Genomic DNA, 15,199 nt, shown 5'->3' with positions numbered 1-15,199 from the left:
TGCGCAGGACCAAGATACTTGCTTCAGTTGTGGTTGCTTGCAATCTCTCCCACAGTATCTTGATGCCGTTTTGGTGACAGCTTTAGTATCACCATTACGAAGGCTGTTAGTCCATTCTAACAAGCAGGCTTCCCTCAGCCTCGTGTGAGGACTGACTGAGTAGTTTTGCCAGTGGCATTGCTACCCATGGTAACTGCGAACCAATGGACCAATACTGAACAGTACCGAGGTCACCGACCCGCTCCATTCCTGACGTGGTACCGTACCAGTATTGAACCGGAACCGAGGTTACCGCACAGGTGCCGACCCAGTACTGTACCGACCCGGTGCTAAAGTCACCAAACCAGTACCAAACTGGTATCCGAACTGACACGGTACAGTTCAGGTACCATACCGACCGGTGCTAAAGTCACTAAACTGACCTGGTTTCTACACGGCCTGCTACCAGGTGCTCCCACCTCCGGTCTGTTACCAAACCGGTCTTGTTTGGGTCTTGACCCGCCCGGTTGCTAACTATAAGTAGATTGAGGCAATACCTGTACATCTGTATACTGTACACTGCATTGCTTGCTTCTTGCATCATGCCTGGGTTATATCCCTGCGACACATGCAAGACCAGTCGGCCTTTTGAAGACAAGCATGGCAGATGCTCTTCCTGTCTGGGGCCAGAGCAGGCCAAGGAGACACTGGTGAACCGCAGTTTCTGTGAGTTTTGTGCACATTTCTCTAAGTGCGCGCTGGAGAAATGTCTCTCCCGCAGCTCTACAAAGGGCTCTGCATCCCTTACTCCTCCACAGCACTCTTCCCCATCCCCCTCTGTTAGAGAGGTGGCTGCATCCTCACCTCATGGCTCTGTGCCAAGGCAGACTGGACGACGCACACAGGAAAGTAGCCCACGCAGGGAACCGTCTTCACGGTCTTCCTCATCTTCCTCTGCTTCACCTTCTCCTACCCCGAGGAAGAAGAAGACTCGTTGTACCAAACAGGTGGAAAAGCTCTGGGCAGCTGTTTCCCACAGCTCCTGGTCCACAAGCCTCCCAGCACCTGGCTCCACTCCACATAAAAGGAGCAATTGTAACATCACTGAAGTACTGTACAAAATCCTCCTTTAAACTCAAATTAGTATAGGTAACCAATGGAACTTGTAAGCCTTTTGTGGTTTCTACTTTACGCCTTTCACACCAAAAAAAAGAAAAAAAACACTTTGGCTTCATTACTTTTACAGTTCACAGTACATACTTTAGAACTTAGAAAGAGTCTGTCTCATCCACATAAGCTTTTCCAAAGTCCAGAGTCTTATTTGAGGTTAGGTGTCAGTAAAAGATTATTATGAGTCATAAAACCATTGAAACCACCAGATTACAGGTTATTATGACAGAGGAAATACTGACAGACCAACCTGCATTTAATTTGTCAGTTCTACTGCCATAGTTGTACCATTGGTCTGAGGTTTACAAATACTATTCACTACAACCACTTTCTGGCCTTCAAAGGTCTTCATAGACCTTATGAAATTCATCATATATTTTTTTCACAGTATCAAAATAACTACTCATGATAAGAATTGGTTTAGTTGGTCCTTTTTATTAATGATAAAAATACAGTCATTAACATCTGCTTTGGTCAAAGGAGTTTTCCTTAAATCATTACTGCACACTCTTATTGGACAGGAAAACACATGGGATAGATTCTCATCTTAGAGGTAATTAAAAAAATGTATATATTTTTCGGTGAAAATTTAAGTTACCCAACATTTAAGTTAAGAGGCTTGTAATTTATTTCTGAACAGCTTTGGAATTTTTATTAGTGGGTTTTTAGTTTCCTTTTTGAAAAAATAAAGGTGCCTATGACAATTTGGAGTAAAACGTCCTTTCCCTCATCAGTGCTATATTTGATGACCTCGGTATCTTGGCTTGGATACATAGGGAATTGCCCTTTATTTTTTTAATTAACCACAGTTATTTGTAAGCTCTGTTGATCTGTCCATTCTGTTTAACTATGATGGCATGCACCACACCCCGTTTAGTATATTGCTCTCAAATGACACAGTGGTAGACAGCAGGCTAAAGTTATAACTTGTCAGCAATAACTTGACACCTCAGACTAGCCAGTAAATTACAACCCTTATAGGGTGATGGGAGACTTGCTAGAGTACTTACTGTTGGTGCATTTAGAATTAATGACTACTCAAGTGTTAATACGTTATATAGTTGAGTGGATGAAAAAGCATTTGATGCACGAGTCTACTAGTGTTTTAATTTAGTAGACTTTAGAATCTAATGGTGAAAATGTTTAGGGGAAAATGCAATATTTTACCAGCTTACTAGAATAAATATTCATTGTGTAGCCAAGAGTTATGTGACCAGGGTATAGATGCCATGTAGGTGAAAAAAAAAACAATCTGCTGCATCATTGAGGGAACCTATCTCACTGGATAGAAACTGCTGTTTGAAGTAATCTACATTTCACCTTTTATAATGGTGGAAAGTTTAATTGGCATTTTTGTGATTTAGGACCATTTCCCATAATGAAACAGCTGCCGATGTAGATAGTTCAGCAGTTAATGTCTTTCTGTTACTCAGCAGATGCTATAAATTAAGAGCATAAGCAAAACTTTTATCAAGCTGAGATCCATTCCAGAGAACAGGCAGACTTATGGGAGACGGGGCTGATTTTGTAATTTGACTTGTGGTTTTTATTGGCTGGTCTGAGTATTGTGTATCATATAATTCTCTAGAAAGAATGCAAAGAAGAGCGACCATACTTATTCCGGGTTTAAAACGCATGTCATATGCAGACTAAAATAATTGAATCTATTCAGTCTTGAACAAAGAAGACTACGCAGCAATCTGATTCAGGCATTCCAAATTCTAAAAGGTACTGACAGCGTCGACCCAAGGGACTTTTTCTACATGAAACAGGGGTCACAAATGGAGATTAGATGAAGGAGCATTCAGAACAGAAAATAGGAGGCACTTTTTTACGAATGTATGAATATTCCAATAATGAAGCTGCTGACATTATATTCCCCTCCTATGCAGTTAGGTTAGAGCTGTGTCAGGTAATTGTTATACTGTCTACTGTATGTAACACATGACCTGAACAGCTACAAGGCTAAATACCACAGTCATTTGAATAATTTAAATAGGGATTCAGTAAAAGTCCATTAGAGTCTCTTAAGTGTAAAAGTATGAAGAAAACCATTTTAGACGAGTATTATTTAGATCTTCAATTAATAAGATGACAATGTTCTAAATGTTCTAAATCACAAAGCCCCTGTAATGTCTTTCATATCTGCCTAACTTCAAACATGTGACCACTAATTGTTGTCTTTTTTTGTGTTTGTACTGGTAGTTTATTGCTGTGATAATATTGCAAATAACCTGTTTATACCTTTAATTTCATAATATTTAATGTCCTGAATGATACTACCAGTATGAGATGCATTTTACTGCTTTTAAAGTAAAAAAAAAAAAAATCTCAAACCATGTCAATGTGAAATACTGGACATTTATTTGGGGGTGAGGTGTTATTTACATGCGTTTTCCTTGTTAGATATATCCTTTGAGACCCAGAAATACTTATATAGGCTGTACTGTGGTGCCATATTCTCTGCACTGACTGGATTCAATAAGCTAAATGTCAGCTGTATTAGTTCTGTAGTCTCTGCAATGAGTATAGTTGAAGCAGTGTGGCCCTAGAGAATTCAGAGCTAAGTATCGGGGTTACAAATATTACAGTTTTGAACCCACAGTTTGCCAGTGAGTAACTTAATGATTCTGATTCATGTTACTGAACACTCTTGTGCATCAATCAACCAAGCTGTAAAATTGTGCACAAGAAGGACCCCACTAAGGCAAAGCTTAATGCAGGCATCAATGATGGACTCCTCAGAAGACTTACTGTATTGGTAAAGAAGACATGCCGAATAGTAGCTTGTGAATCAAGAGTGAAGACACACGGCTGAGTTTATTCTCATAGGATCAAACAGAATGTTTAATTTCTGTTGAAAGTAAAACTAGAATGGAGTCTGCCTCATTTAGTACCTACTGCTGTGTTTGCTTTTTACAAACGTTTTGAAACTATGTACAAAAGCATTGGAGCATTTACAGTATATTACAACTAATGTCGTTTTTGCACCCCAGCTTTTGAAAGTGGACGTACACATACACAGATTGCTTTAAATTTCTTAAAATTGGCAAAGAGAAAATTTTCCGCAAATAAGTTGTCCAATTCTGCGGAAATTACGTTTCAATTAAAAATTATGTTAATGAGAATTCATAACTAAGAAAAAATATGTCATAGTTAGTTAAGTAAGCAAAAACCCACAACAGTGTACGGTAAGACATAGGCCTATCTTACGCACGCCTGGGTGTGTTGTGAGGCACAAGGTCATAGACAAGTGTCTTCAACCACCCAGAAGTGCGGTAAGAGCTTACCGCACACCCTGAAGTGGGTTATTGCACTTAGAAAATGCTTAAATGTTTTAAACTTTAAATTAAGTTTTATGTAATGTATCCTTCCACCAGTGCAAACTAGTTCCTGTACTTTGTCTTTAGAAGCTACAAATTTCCTGGAAAAATGTATCATTGCTAACTAACTAACCTACTTGACTTTTTTGAGGATGCAACATTGAAAATGGATAATTGCAAAGCATACGACATGGTTTATTTAGATTTCCAAAAAGCTTTTGACAAAGTCCCGCATAAAAGATTAATTCTCAAACTCAACGCAGTACTGATTCAAGGAAATGCATGCACATGGATTAGGGAGTGGTTAACATGTAGAAAACAGAAAGTACTGATTAGAGGAGAAACCTCAAAATGGAGCGAGGTAACCAGTGGTGTACCACAGGGATCAGTATTAGGTCCTCTGCTATTCCTAATCTACATTATTATTTATTTATTTCTTAGCAGACGCCCTTATCCAGGGCGACTTACAATCATAAGCAAAAACATTTCAAGCGTTACAATACAAGTAATACAATAAGAGCAAGAAATACAATAACTTTTGTTCAAGCAAAGTACAAGTTTGACAAACCACAATTCAATAATACAGCAGGTAATAGTGATAGTTACATCAGGATATGATTAAATAGTGATAGTTACATCAGGATGTGATTAAATACAAAGTACTACAGGTTAAAAACTTGGCAGATTACAGTATTCTGAAGTACAGGATTAAATGCAGTAAAATAGGGGCTGATGAGAGCAAAATAAAGCACATTTACATGAAGGGTGATAGTGTCCCAGGATACAAACAGAGGAGTTCTACAGGTGCTCTTTGAAGAGGTGAGTCTTAAGGAGGCGCCGGAATGTGGTCAGGGACTGGGCAGTCCTGACATCTGTAGGAAGGTCATTCCACCACTGCGGAGCAAGGGTGGAAAAGGAGCGGGCTTTGGAGGCAGGGGAGCATAGCAGGGGAGCGTAGCGGTAATGATTTAGATTCTGGTATAGTAAGCAAACTCGTTAAATTTGCAGACAACACAAAAATAGGAGGAGTAGCAAACACTGTTGCAGCAGCAAAGGTCATTCAAAATGATCTAGACAGCATTCAGAACTGGGCAGACACATGGCAAATTAAATTTAATAGAGAAAAGTGTAAAGTATTGCATGCAGGCAATAAAAATGTGCATTATAAATATCATATGGGAGATAGTGAAATTGAAGAAGGGAACTATGAAAAATACCTAGGAGTTTATGTTGACTCAGAAATGTCTTCATCTAGACAATGTGGGGAAGCTATAAAAAAGGCCAACAAGATGCTCGGATATATTGTGAGAAATGTTTAATTTAAATCAAGGGAAGTAATGTTAAAACTTTAAAATGCATTAGTAAGACCTCACCTAGAATATTGTGTTCGGTTCTGGTCACCTCGTTACAAAAAGGATATTGCTGCTCTAGAAAGTGTGCAAAGAAGAGCAACCAGAATTATCCCGGGTTTAAAAGGCATGTCATGCAGACAGGCTAAAAGAATTGAATCTATTCAGTCTTGAACAAAGAAGACTACGCTGCGATCTGATTTAAACATTCAAAATCCTAAAAGGTATAGAAAATGTCGACCCAGGGGACTTCTTTGACCTGAAAAAGAAACAAGGACCAGGGGTCATAAATGGAGATTAGATAAAGGGGCATTCAGAACAGAAAATAGGAGGCACTTTTTTACACAGAGAATTGTGAGAGTCTGGAACCAACTCCCCAGTAATGTTGTTGAAGCTGACACCCTGGGATCCTTCAAGAAGCTGCTTGATGAGATTCTGGGATCAATAAGCTACTAACAACCAAAGAGCAAGATGGGCTGAATGGCCTCCTCTCGTTTGTAAACTTTCTTATGTTCTTAAGTAAATTTTATTTATATATATATATATATATATATATATATATATATATATATATATATATATATGCTTTTTCACATGTTTTATACACTTTGGTAAGTAAAGTTGACGTTTGAAATTAAGGTTTCACTATTACAATAATCATGCTCTGCCATTTTTATTTTTTATTCCACCAAACGTGCTGCAAACATGCTGTCTCTTCTCAACACTAGTCTCCCAGACAGTCAGTGAGGCAGTCATGTAGATTGTCACATCAGTCAAATGTTGACCTGAACAAAACTGCTCACTGCATTATAATACACACTGATGTCTGCAATTACCGTAATGTATTTCACTTTTTATACAATAATCTTCAAAATATGACCCTAGGTTTTTTTTTTTTTTTGTTATACACAGTCCTTCATTTTTCTGGAGGGACTGTCTAACCTGTAACGGAGCCTTTTTTCATACACATCCCTAGCCCGAGCCCTGCAATCAGTGATTTCCCAACCAAATTACCCAGAAAGGAATGGGCCATCTCTGTTACAACCTCTAACAAATCATGTATCAATGATACACAAAACCTCAAGGACTTTTGTTAAAGAATTTTTTATTCATGAAATCAATTTTGTTGTTCATGAAGCCTTTTTTCAACAGTTTTAAAGAAGGTTTGAAGTATTCTTACAGTATTTTACTTCCGTGCACTGTTTAACCTAAGAAATGAATATAACAAGCATTATTCAAAAAACAGTCCTTAAACAAACGTTCCTTAAGTCCTTAATCAACAACTTTATGGGTATGTGTGGGTGTATCAGGGTTATCATAACTAACTAAGTAACAGGGTTATCATAACTAATGTATTCTTGTTGTTCAGATTCACTTTGTACTGTAAATATTTTTCTTTTTTCAGTCATCACATCCTGGCCTCGCTAAAACAAACCCAAAAGTTGAGCTCTCCCCTGTGGTCTCAATATAGCTCTCACAATCAAAGCCCCAAATACATCTGGTATGTAACCATGGAGTGTAACCATGAACGTTTCCTCTGGTCGATCAAACAAATACATCAGAAATATCACATTGTGTTGCAGGGGGAAAGTTCAAGAGTTACACTTTGGTGTACCAGATACACTGAGAGGGTAGACAGTAGACAATAATAATAATAATAATAATAATAATAGACAGGCTTTTGAGAGCTGAATGGGTATCACAGGGGCGCTTTTAAAAAGTCTCTAGGGTGTGAATACTGAAACCGAGAATGATACAAGGTGAATTTAAGCAACATGGAGACTTACTGAAAATAATATTTCACAACCATTAGGGTCCATCAGGTCTGTTTACATTAGTGGCTTTACTGGTTAAACCGTTCTCCTTTATACCCTGCAAGCAATAGTGCCCATACTGCCCCCTAGTGTTTGCACAAGAATGTGTTTGGGTGTACAATTACAGAACAATGCTTCTTCACAGCTGAATTAGCATTTAGGCTTCTAGTTTCACATGCTATGCAATTCCTTTACTCTGGGTACCTTCAAGAGATCATTTGTTAACATGGGAAAATTCCAGGCTACACAATCACTTAATTCCACTGAATGAATGAAAGGTTATAGCATGGAAAGCCACTTTACTGCATGAATTGCTCACCGAGGGTTTATTTTGGCTTCCACATTCCTGGAGTTTATTATTTTCACTCAAGGTAATTACACAATAACTGGTGTTAACAGCTGGACTAATGTGCAGACACAACACAAGTGTAGAGACCTGTTTGTTTAAGACATTAAGACATTCACATGTTGTTGTGTTTTTTTTTTTTTCTAATGATTTTCTAGAAGTTTCCATAGAGGCAAGACGAAAACTATTCACACATGCCACTGTTAAGAATAAGTGTGTTATGCTTTTAGTAAAAAAAAAACAAAATACAAATAATTCTTTTTCATTTAATCATGGAAAGATCTTGCTATAGTGAAAACATTCAGTTGTTTGCCTTTTTACTAGAGAGCATTGATGTATATTGAGCAAAGTCACCTGTCCAAAGTGAAGCAATGATTTCCTTTGCTTCTGTGAACATTTCCTAAATTTATATTCTGTGCTACTATTAATCTAGACTTTAATATACACGGTTTCATTATAAGATCCTGATAGATACAGAATGTGCTTCATTTTCAATATTTTCTTTCTCTTTTCTAGCTACCCTGCTGTGTGTGATTTCCTACAACATAATAATTTATTATCGGTAATCCGGGCCCATGAAGCGCAGGATGCTGGGTAGGTTTTTGTGATGCTGAGTAAATAAATGTGTGTGCTGCAATGGTAAGTGTTGTAGTTATAAGCTATAGATAGGATTTACTCTAGACTGGAGTAGCAGGCTTATTTTTTAATTCATTTAGTTTTACACTGTAGAAGAAGCACACTCATGGGTTTTGTATGCAGGCATATGTTTTTATTGTATTTATTTATTTATTTGTTTATTTATTTATTTTAAAAAAAAACTGTAAATTACCACATTGTCACAAGAGCTCATTTGGTGTTTCAGTTTAACTGTAGGTACCACAAGGCCCAAATTTAAATGTAAAACCCATTACAAAATGAAAGAGTTCAACAAACTGCTGACTGTGAAGTAACTGTATGAAAGCAATTCTAGACCATGTTGCTAAAGGCTGTGGGGGCATTATAATTACACAGGACAAGCATTCCTTATCTTAATTTCTCAGTTTGGGAATCTCATGACAAAAAATAATCTAAATAATCTCAAACGGCTCACCTACCCTTCCCTAATGCAATAAATGCTGCTGTTTTATGTATTTTTGAGGGGAAACTAGACAGGTGTAATGTGAATTTTAATGATTTGCCTGTTAAAATAAAACATAAACTATTTAATTTATCTCAGCAGCTGTATTCATCTTATTAAAGTCCCCTCTTATGGGCATTGGGTTAAACCTATGCTTTTGTATGTCCCATTATTATTATTATTATTATTATTATTATTATTATTATTATTATTATTATTATTAAATATTAAATATTGGGAGATTTAACTGAAGTATGTAAACAAAGAGGAACTTTAAATTAGAGACAGAAGTGGTGATAAATCAGGATAAGAATTGGAAACAAGAACTAGAACTATGGAAACTTTGACTGTGCTTCAATTAACGTTTGTTGAACGGCTCGCTTTAATTTACTTTAATTTCAAAAAAGGTAATGCTACAAGTATCTCAGTGTGTGTTTGTAACAAATCAATGATTTCAAAGTGTATTATAAAAACTGAACCGTGTCCTTGAATTTTTTCCTTGAGATGTTATTTCCCCCAAACAGTAAATTGTGTAACAAGGCAAAATGTATATTTATTAATCATGACAGAAGTAACTGCTATCAGGCTTTAACCCTCCTGCTAATTGCCACATTAACAACTTCAGGAATTTTTCAGCACTGACGATTTGTTCTTCTGTTACTGATGCATCCTCCTTCTTTCCTTTTTGCAGATATCGTATGTACAGGAAGAGCCAAACAACAGGTTTCCCAGCATTAATCACCATTTTTTCAGCACCCAACTATCTAGATGTGTATAATAACAAAGGTAAGAATATGCCACATGTTTCTGGATAAAAGAATGTCTTTGCATTTTATATTGGTAGAACAGCACAGTACCTGTTAAGCATTGCTGCTTCCTATACTGTGTGCACTGTATATTTTTTGGTTACCGTGAACAAGTTGAAATTGAAATATCCTGTTTTTTACAGTACAGTTTCAGATGTGTGAAAGTTACAGTAGCCATACAGAGCAGTGGATAACAGTAAAAGTCTCTATTTTAAAATCACCTGAATACATGCATACCCAATTTTCATTGAGCTCCAAGCTGGTCAATTCTTAAAACAACTGTTCTGGAAGAATTATTTGAAGATATTCCATTATTTACTTCAAGGTGTCATAGTAATAACACTCAGTCAACCATGAATTCAAACTTGGATTCATATAGAAACGTGGTAGTCAAACACTATAAACTATGAATTCAAACTTGGATTCATATATAAACATGGTAGTCAAACACTGTAAACTTTTAATTATACCTGGTCACTCCATTTTCAGTAGATTTCAGGTTTGAACTAGTACTATTAATTGGAATTGGGACTAGAGATCACAGTTCTTGCTATTTCCTGCAGTTTCCAATCGTAAGCTAATGTTTAGCGTACGATTACCAAACATTGTCCCTGATTGGTTAATGAGGTTTAAATTTACTTAAATTATTCTAGTGACCCTGTCTGTATTTGTTTTGGGATCACTAGAATGGACCGCCTCTGTTACCAGTTGCTTCGGTGAGACTTGATAGGTCATCCATGGGCCTTCATTACTGCCTGAGTTGAGTAATATAATGGCATATCCGTCAGTTAGACTTTTTTGGAAGTTGATGACCAGGGTTTGATCCTCAGCCACTTCCTCTATGATAAGGATGATGATATACTTTCCTCGCTGTTTCTTGCACTCAGTCTTGGCAATATGGTGCTATAACCCTGCAGCCTTTTCTTCCAACAGGGTTACCTTCTTATATTTGGTTATATTTGCCTGGTATTGGTGAAATATAGCCGTAATGATGTGGATCCAGGAGGACAACAGGTCACAGATTGTGACAAATTTAGATTACATTGCAGGGCTCAGTCCATAATTCTGGATTTTAAAAATGCAAGCCCTGCTTGTTTGAGTTGGGTGGGAGTGAATTTAGTGCAATCTTAGCAGTGTTTTCTTCTGCTTCTACTGTTGATGAAGAAAATCAGGGTCTTAGCCAACTGACCCAACCATACTCCATGCTGCTGCAGTTCCCTGCGTTTAGTGCAAGAGGATGTGTACACCACTGCATTATTCATTAAACTCTATTAGCAAGAGAAGCTTGCTTGCAGCCCCAATCCATAATATGAAGACATTGAAGCATAGATATGCTTACTAAAATTCTTTAGCTCAGCGTTTTTAAAGTGAAGGGATTGCAACTTGTACAATTCAACAGGGATATATAATGTAATGTGTGTGTGTAAGACACTTATTGGGCCAAAAGTTAAGTGATTTTTAAAAAGTGTTTTTAAATGACTGCACTATTGATTTGATACCTGAAGTCCTTTACACTGGAGTAACTGATAGGAAGGATTAAAGCAAAACAGACAACATAGGCTTTCAAGAGTTTGGGTGCAAGGGGTTTAGAGTATAAATAAGACCATTATAACCTGAGGCTTACCACTGTTGAATCATCTGGTACCTGGAGACTTGTGTTTTAAATTGTATAAAAGCAGAATAGCATATCAATGTGTAGTGGGTCTCCTTGTTCGGTTTTATATACAGTATATAAAAAAACAACTTTTAACTTGCATATTACTTAATAAAATTTCCATTCAAGTGGATAATGCAAATTCTTCATATGCAGTTATTCAATTACAGTAAGCATGCAGAATGTGGAGAAAATATATAAAGAATTACATTTTTTTTTTTTAAAGAGCTGTTGCATTTAATGTGCAGCATTGTGTCTTAAGAAGGACTTTATTCGTTTAAAATTCCTGTCTCATTAGAACTAGAAAATTAGATTAAAAAATAATGATGTATACTTCTTTTTGTTTTCTGTCACAGCAATTAGTACAGATCCCCATCCTTAATTTTAAAACGCTCTGCAGTAAGATATGGAGAATTACTAGAAATGTGTGAAATTCTTTCACAGAGTCTTTATCAATGCTATGCAGTTGTAAGCCCGCAGAGTAGCTGTAGTACCAAAGTGCGTGCCTCTGCATCAGTAAAATTGATAATGGACTGCGTAACTGTACAACCCGGCCTCAACATTCATTTGTTGCTATCGCCCACAAAATCAATAGGTATCTAATGCACCGCTCGTTCTACCAAATGATAGTGACTCATGCATACAGAAAACAGACAGAGAAGAAGCCTGACTAGGTAGACATTTATAAGTGAAACTGAGGATGAAGTTGAATCGTCTGGATCAATTTATTTGGAATAATCAAGTAGCTGCTTGTGATAGGATAGCTTCACGGCCCAAAATGTTACCGTCAGGAATTAGAGACTCAGACAGAAGCTGCAGTGAAGCGCTGTTGCACACTTTATTAAAAAAAAATCAAGCAAAACACAGAAGCAAATACACAGCACAAGGGCCAAAAAAAATGTTCAAACAAAACAATACAGGCTGGGCATTCGCCTTTACTATAAAGGTTTAAAACCAACACAAAAATCACAGCACAAACTCCTCCAACAAACAAACACATTTTCGGTTGCTTATATACATGTGGCCACTCCCCATTTAGCACCAATTACCTAATTGGGGGAATAACCACACCTGTGATTGCTGGCAGGGATCGTTTTAACTCCATTCCTGCCAACCTTACATTCCCACACACACTTTACATGGGCACTACTCCTGGTTACTGAGGGAGTGTGTAAACACACTGGGGTAATGTTTTCATTGGGCAATTGTAATAATTCCAGAGGTTACCAGGTGATGCTTTATTTATGCAACATTTTGGATATTCAAGTTTGCAGTTCCTTCTATATGTGTGGCTGTGTTTCATCTAGGGATGTAGTAAAACTGCATCATTTCACGTTTAGAAGTGTTGTTTGGGTTGTGTTTGTGCTGCTGCAGAAACCACCTTGAGCATTATATAAAAACACACTAGTTTCAGTGCATGCATTTCCTTGCATACAACTCACAGTATTTGTAAAGCAAAATAAACTGCAGACCTTAAAAAAAAGTTTTGTAGTTATAATTTCTCCAATCCTTCAAGCTAATTACACCATTAAAATATATTTAATGGTAGACTGGGGTGCACATCAAAGGCATTTTGGCAGGAGAAGGCGAAAAACAGTAGTTTGTTTTCATTTATTTTTTTCTTCCTAAGGAAGTGTTGCCTCGAAGGCAAACCAGTATTTCTGTAGACATCAAAAACCTGTGGTACTGCAGGAAAAGATGAAATACCTGTATTACGTGTACAGTGACACCATAGGTTAAAGGTTAATGGAGCACAGTCTGTTTCCTGTCAGGTTAGATCATGTTGGATGACTTCAGCACCAGACAAATTGAGAGGAAGGGGAAAAAAAGCATGTTTTACACTTCATGCAAATTATATATGTTGTACAGCTTAGCCAAAACAATCAGAACCTCCAGGGATTCTTATCTGAGAGAAAAAAGGCTGCAGTGGTTGGTTAAAATAACAGTGCTTCATCTGCAAAGCTGCTGAAAACATTACATTGTGGACATCAAATTCATGCAAGTTTTGAGGTACTCTGCAGAAAGAATTGTATAACAATACTCACAAATTACATTTGTCAAAACAAAATTCTTTAGTTTATATGAATAATAAAAAAATAATAAAATAAAATGTGTTTAAAATATGCCATTGTTTGCTTCACTGAACCCTGATGTAGATGAAATAGGTGCTTGGAATTATATAGGCCCAGCTCATGATGTCATACACAAAACTTAACCAGATAAACGTTTTATGGCACAATCACATGCCATGTAATATTTTGTAGTAAAGTAATATTTTAACAATAACAGGAAATCCTTAAAAATCAGCTGGTTCAGATGGGGAACTGTTTTCAGTTACAGTAGTTCTGTGGTTTGTGTTTTCTTGGTTGCTGGAACCATCCGGAGAATGGTATAACCACGGTGAGCGCAGTGAGAGCACTTGCAAAGGCTACTGGGAAATGTGGTTCTGGAGAAGGGCAAGCAACCATGAAATCATGCAAACTGAACTGAAAACAGTTGCTAGGAACTATGAGATATCCCATGCCCATCCCAAAAACCTTTTAACAACTCTACATCATAGCTGCCAATGTTTTTGAGCATTGTGATTCATAAAATGCTGAAAAGGTTTTACTGGAGTGGTCTGACTTTAATTTTGGGACTTGGCCTACATTGTAAATGTTTCTATGAGAGATGTAGTTCTCAGGCCCATGTGAAAGATTTCACATGCAAGATGGCAGGTTGATTTGTTTTTAGCCAAAGTCCATGTTTTACACCCCGTCTGTCAGTCCCAATTAATACACTGATTTTATTGTACTATTTTTGCTGTACCTGGTGCACATACACCCTATACAGCACCTCCAAGGGATTATGTTGTAGAAACATTGAATAATTAAAATAATTAAACACTTGCTTTCAAGACTGCTTAAACAGTAATTGTTATACTGTTACTTTTAATAAATGTAAGGAATATACTGTACAACAACTATGCATTTTTCCACATAACTGCTTGACTTCTCGTTTACAAACTACTCCATTAAAAAGGTGCCGTTCACCTTAAAATGTTCTCCAGAGATGCTTTGTTTTATTAAAACACCAATATTTTGATAACTCTTAATTAGCACATTTATGGTACATCCTACAGTTGTTCAAATATTGTATTTAAACAAAAGGTGCCCATGTTTGTGAAATGGTGGGCATAGATGATACCCGTACCCATGTCAACTACACAAAAATACTTAGTACGATCAGTGATCAAGATAATGGTAAGACCCACCAGTACAGAAATCACTTTCTTGCCAGATACTACTGTTTTTTTTTGTTTTAAAATGTAATAGATAATAAATAAATACATAAAATAACTATATTTTGATATTTAAGATTTGTTAGAAAATGGCCAGAAAAAAAATATAATTTTTTTTTGAGATCATCCGAACAGATGTGCAGCCTGTTGGATCAGTGGCTGTATAGAGCTGTCCTCAGCAAGACTCACTGTCGTATGCTTGCACCTGCAAAAAAAGGGGGTTTTCTTTACATCAAATAATGTGCAATATGTCTAAAATTGTCCTTAGTAATCCATATTGTAAACAACCAACCAGTATATTATTATTATTATTATTATTATTATTATTATTATTATTATTATTAATTTAAAAAATAAATAA

The 15,199-nt window shown here is 36.7% G+C and overlaps 1 protein-coding gene across 4 annotated transcripts in view; it reads left to right on the top strand.

Moving 5' to 3' along the window:
* The window catches only part of LOC117409043 (protein phosphatase 3 catalytic subunit alpha-like), a 156,298-nt gene that overhangs the window by 115,953 nt on the left and 25,146 nt on the right, over window positions 1-15,199 (top strand). For all 4 annotated transcript variants that reach the window (XM_059001735.1, XM_059001745.1, XM_034014571.3 and 1 more), the window contains exons 7-8: window positions 8,498-8,575; window positions 9,790-9,884. In XM_059001735.1, the coding sequence (XP_058857718.1) occupies window positions 8,498-8,575; window positions 9,790-9,884 (173 nt within the window). The remainder of the gene's footprint in view (window positions 1-8,497; window positions 8,576-9,789; window positions 9,885-15,199) is intronic.

The sequence above is a fragment of the Acipenser ruthenus genome, chromosome 2 (assembly GCF_902713425.1).
Source record: "Acipenser ruthenus chromosome 2, fAciRut3.2 maternal haplotype, whole genome shotgun sequence".
Lineage (NCBI taxonomy): Eukaryota > Metazoa > Chordata > Actinopteri > Acipenseriformes > Acipenseridae > Acipenser > Acipenser ruthenus.
Note: the sequence above shows the minus strand (reverse complement) of the source record. Positions and strands in the feature narration are given on the sequence as shown.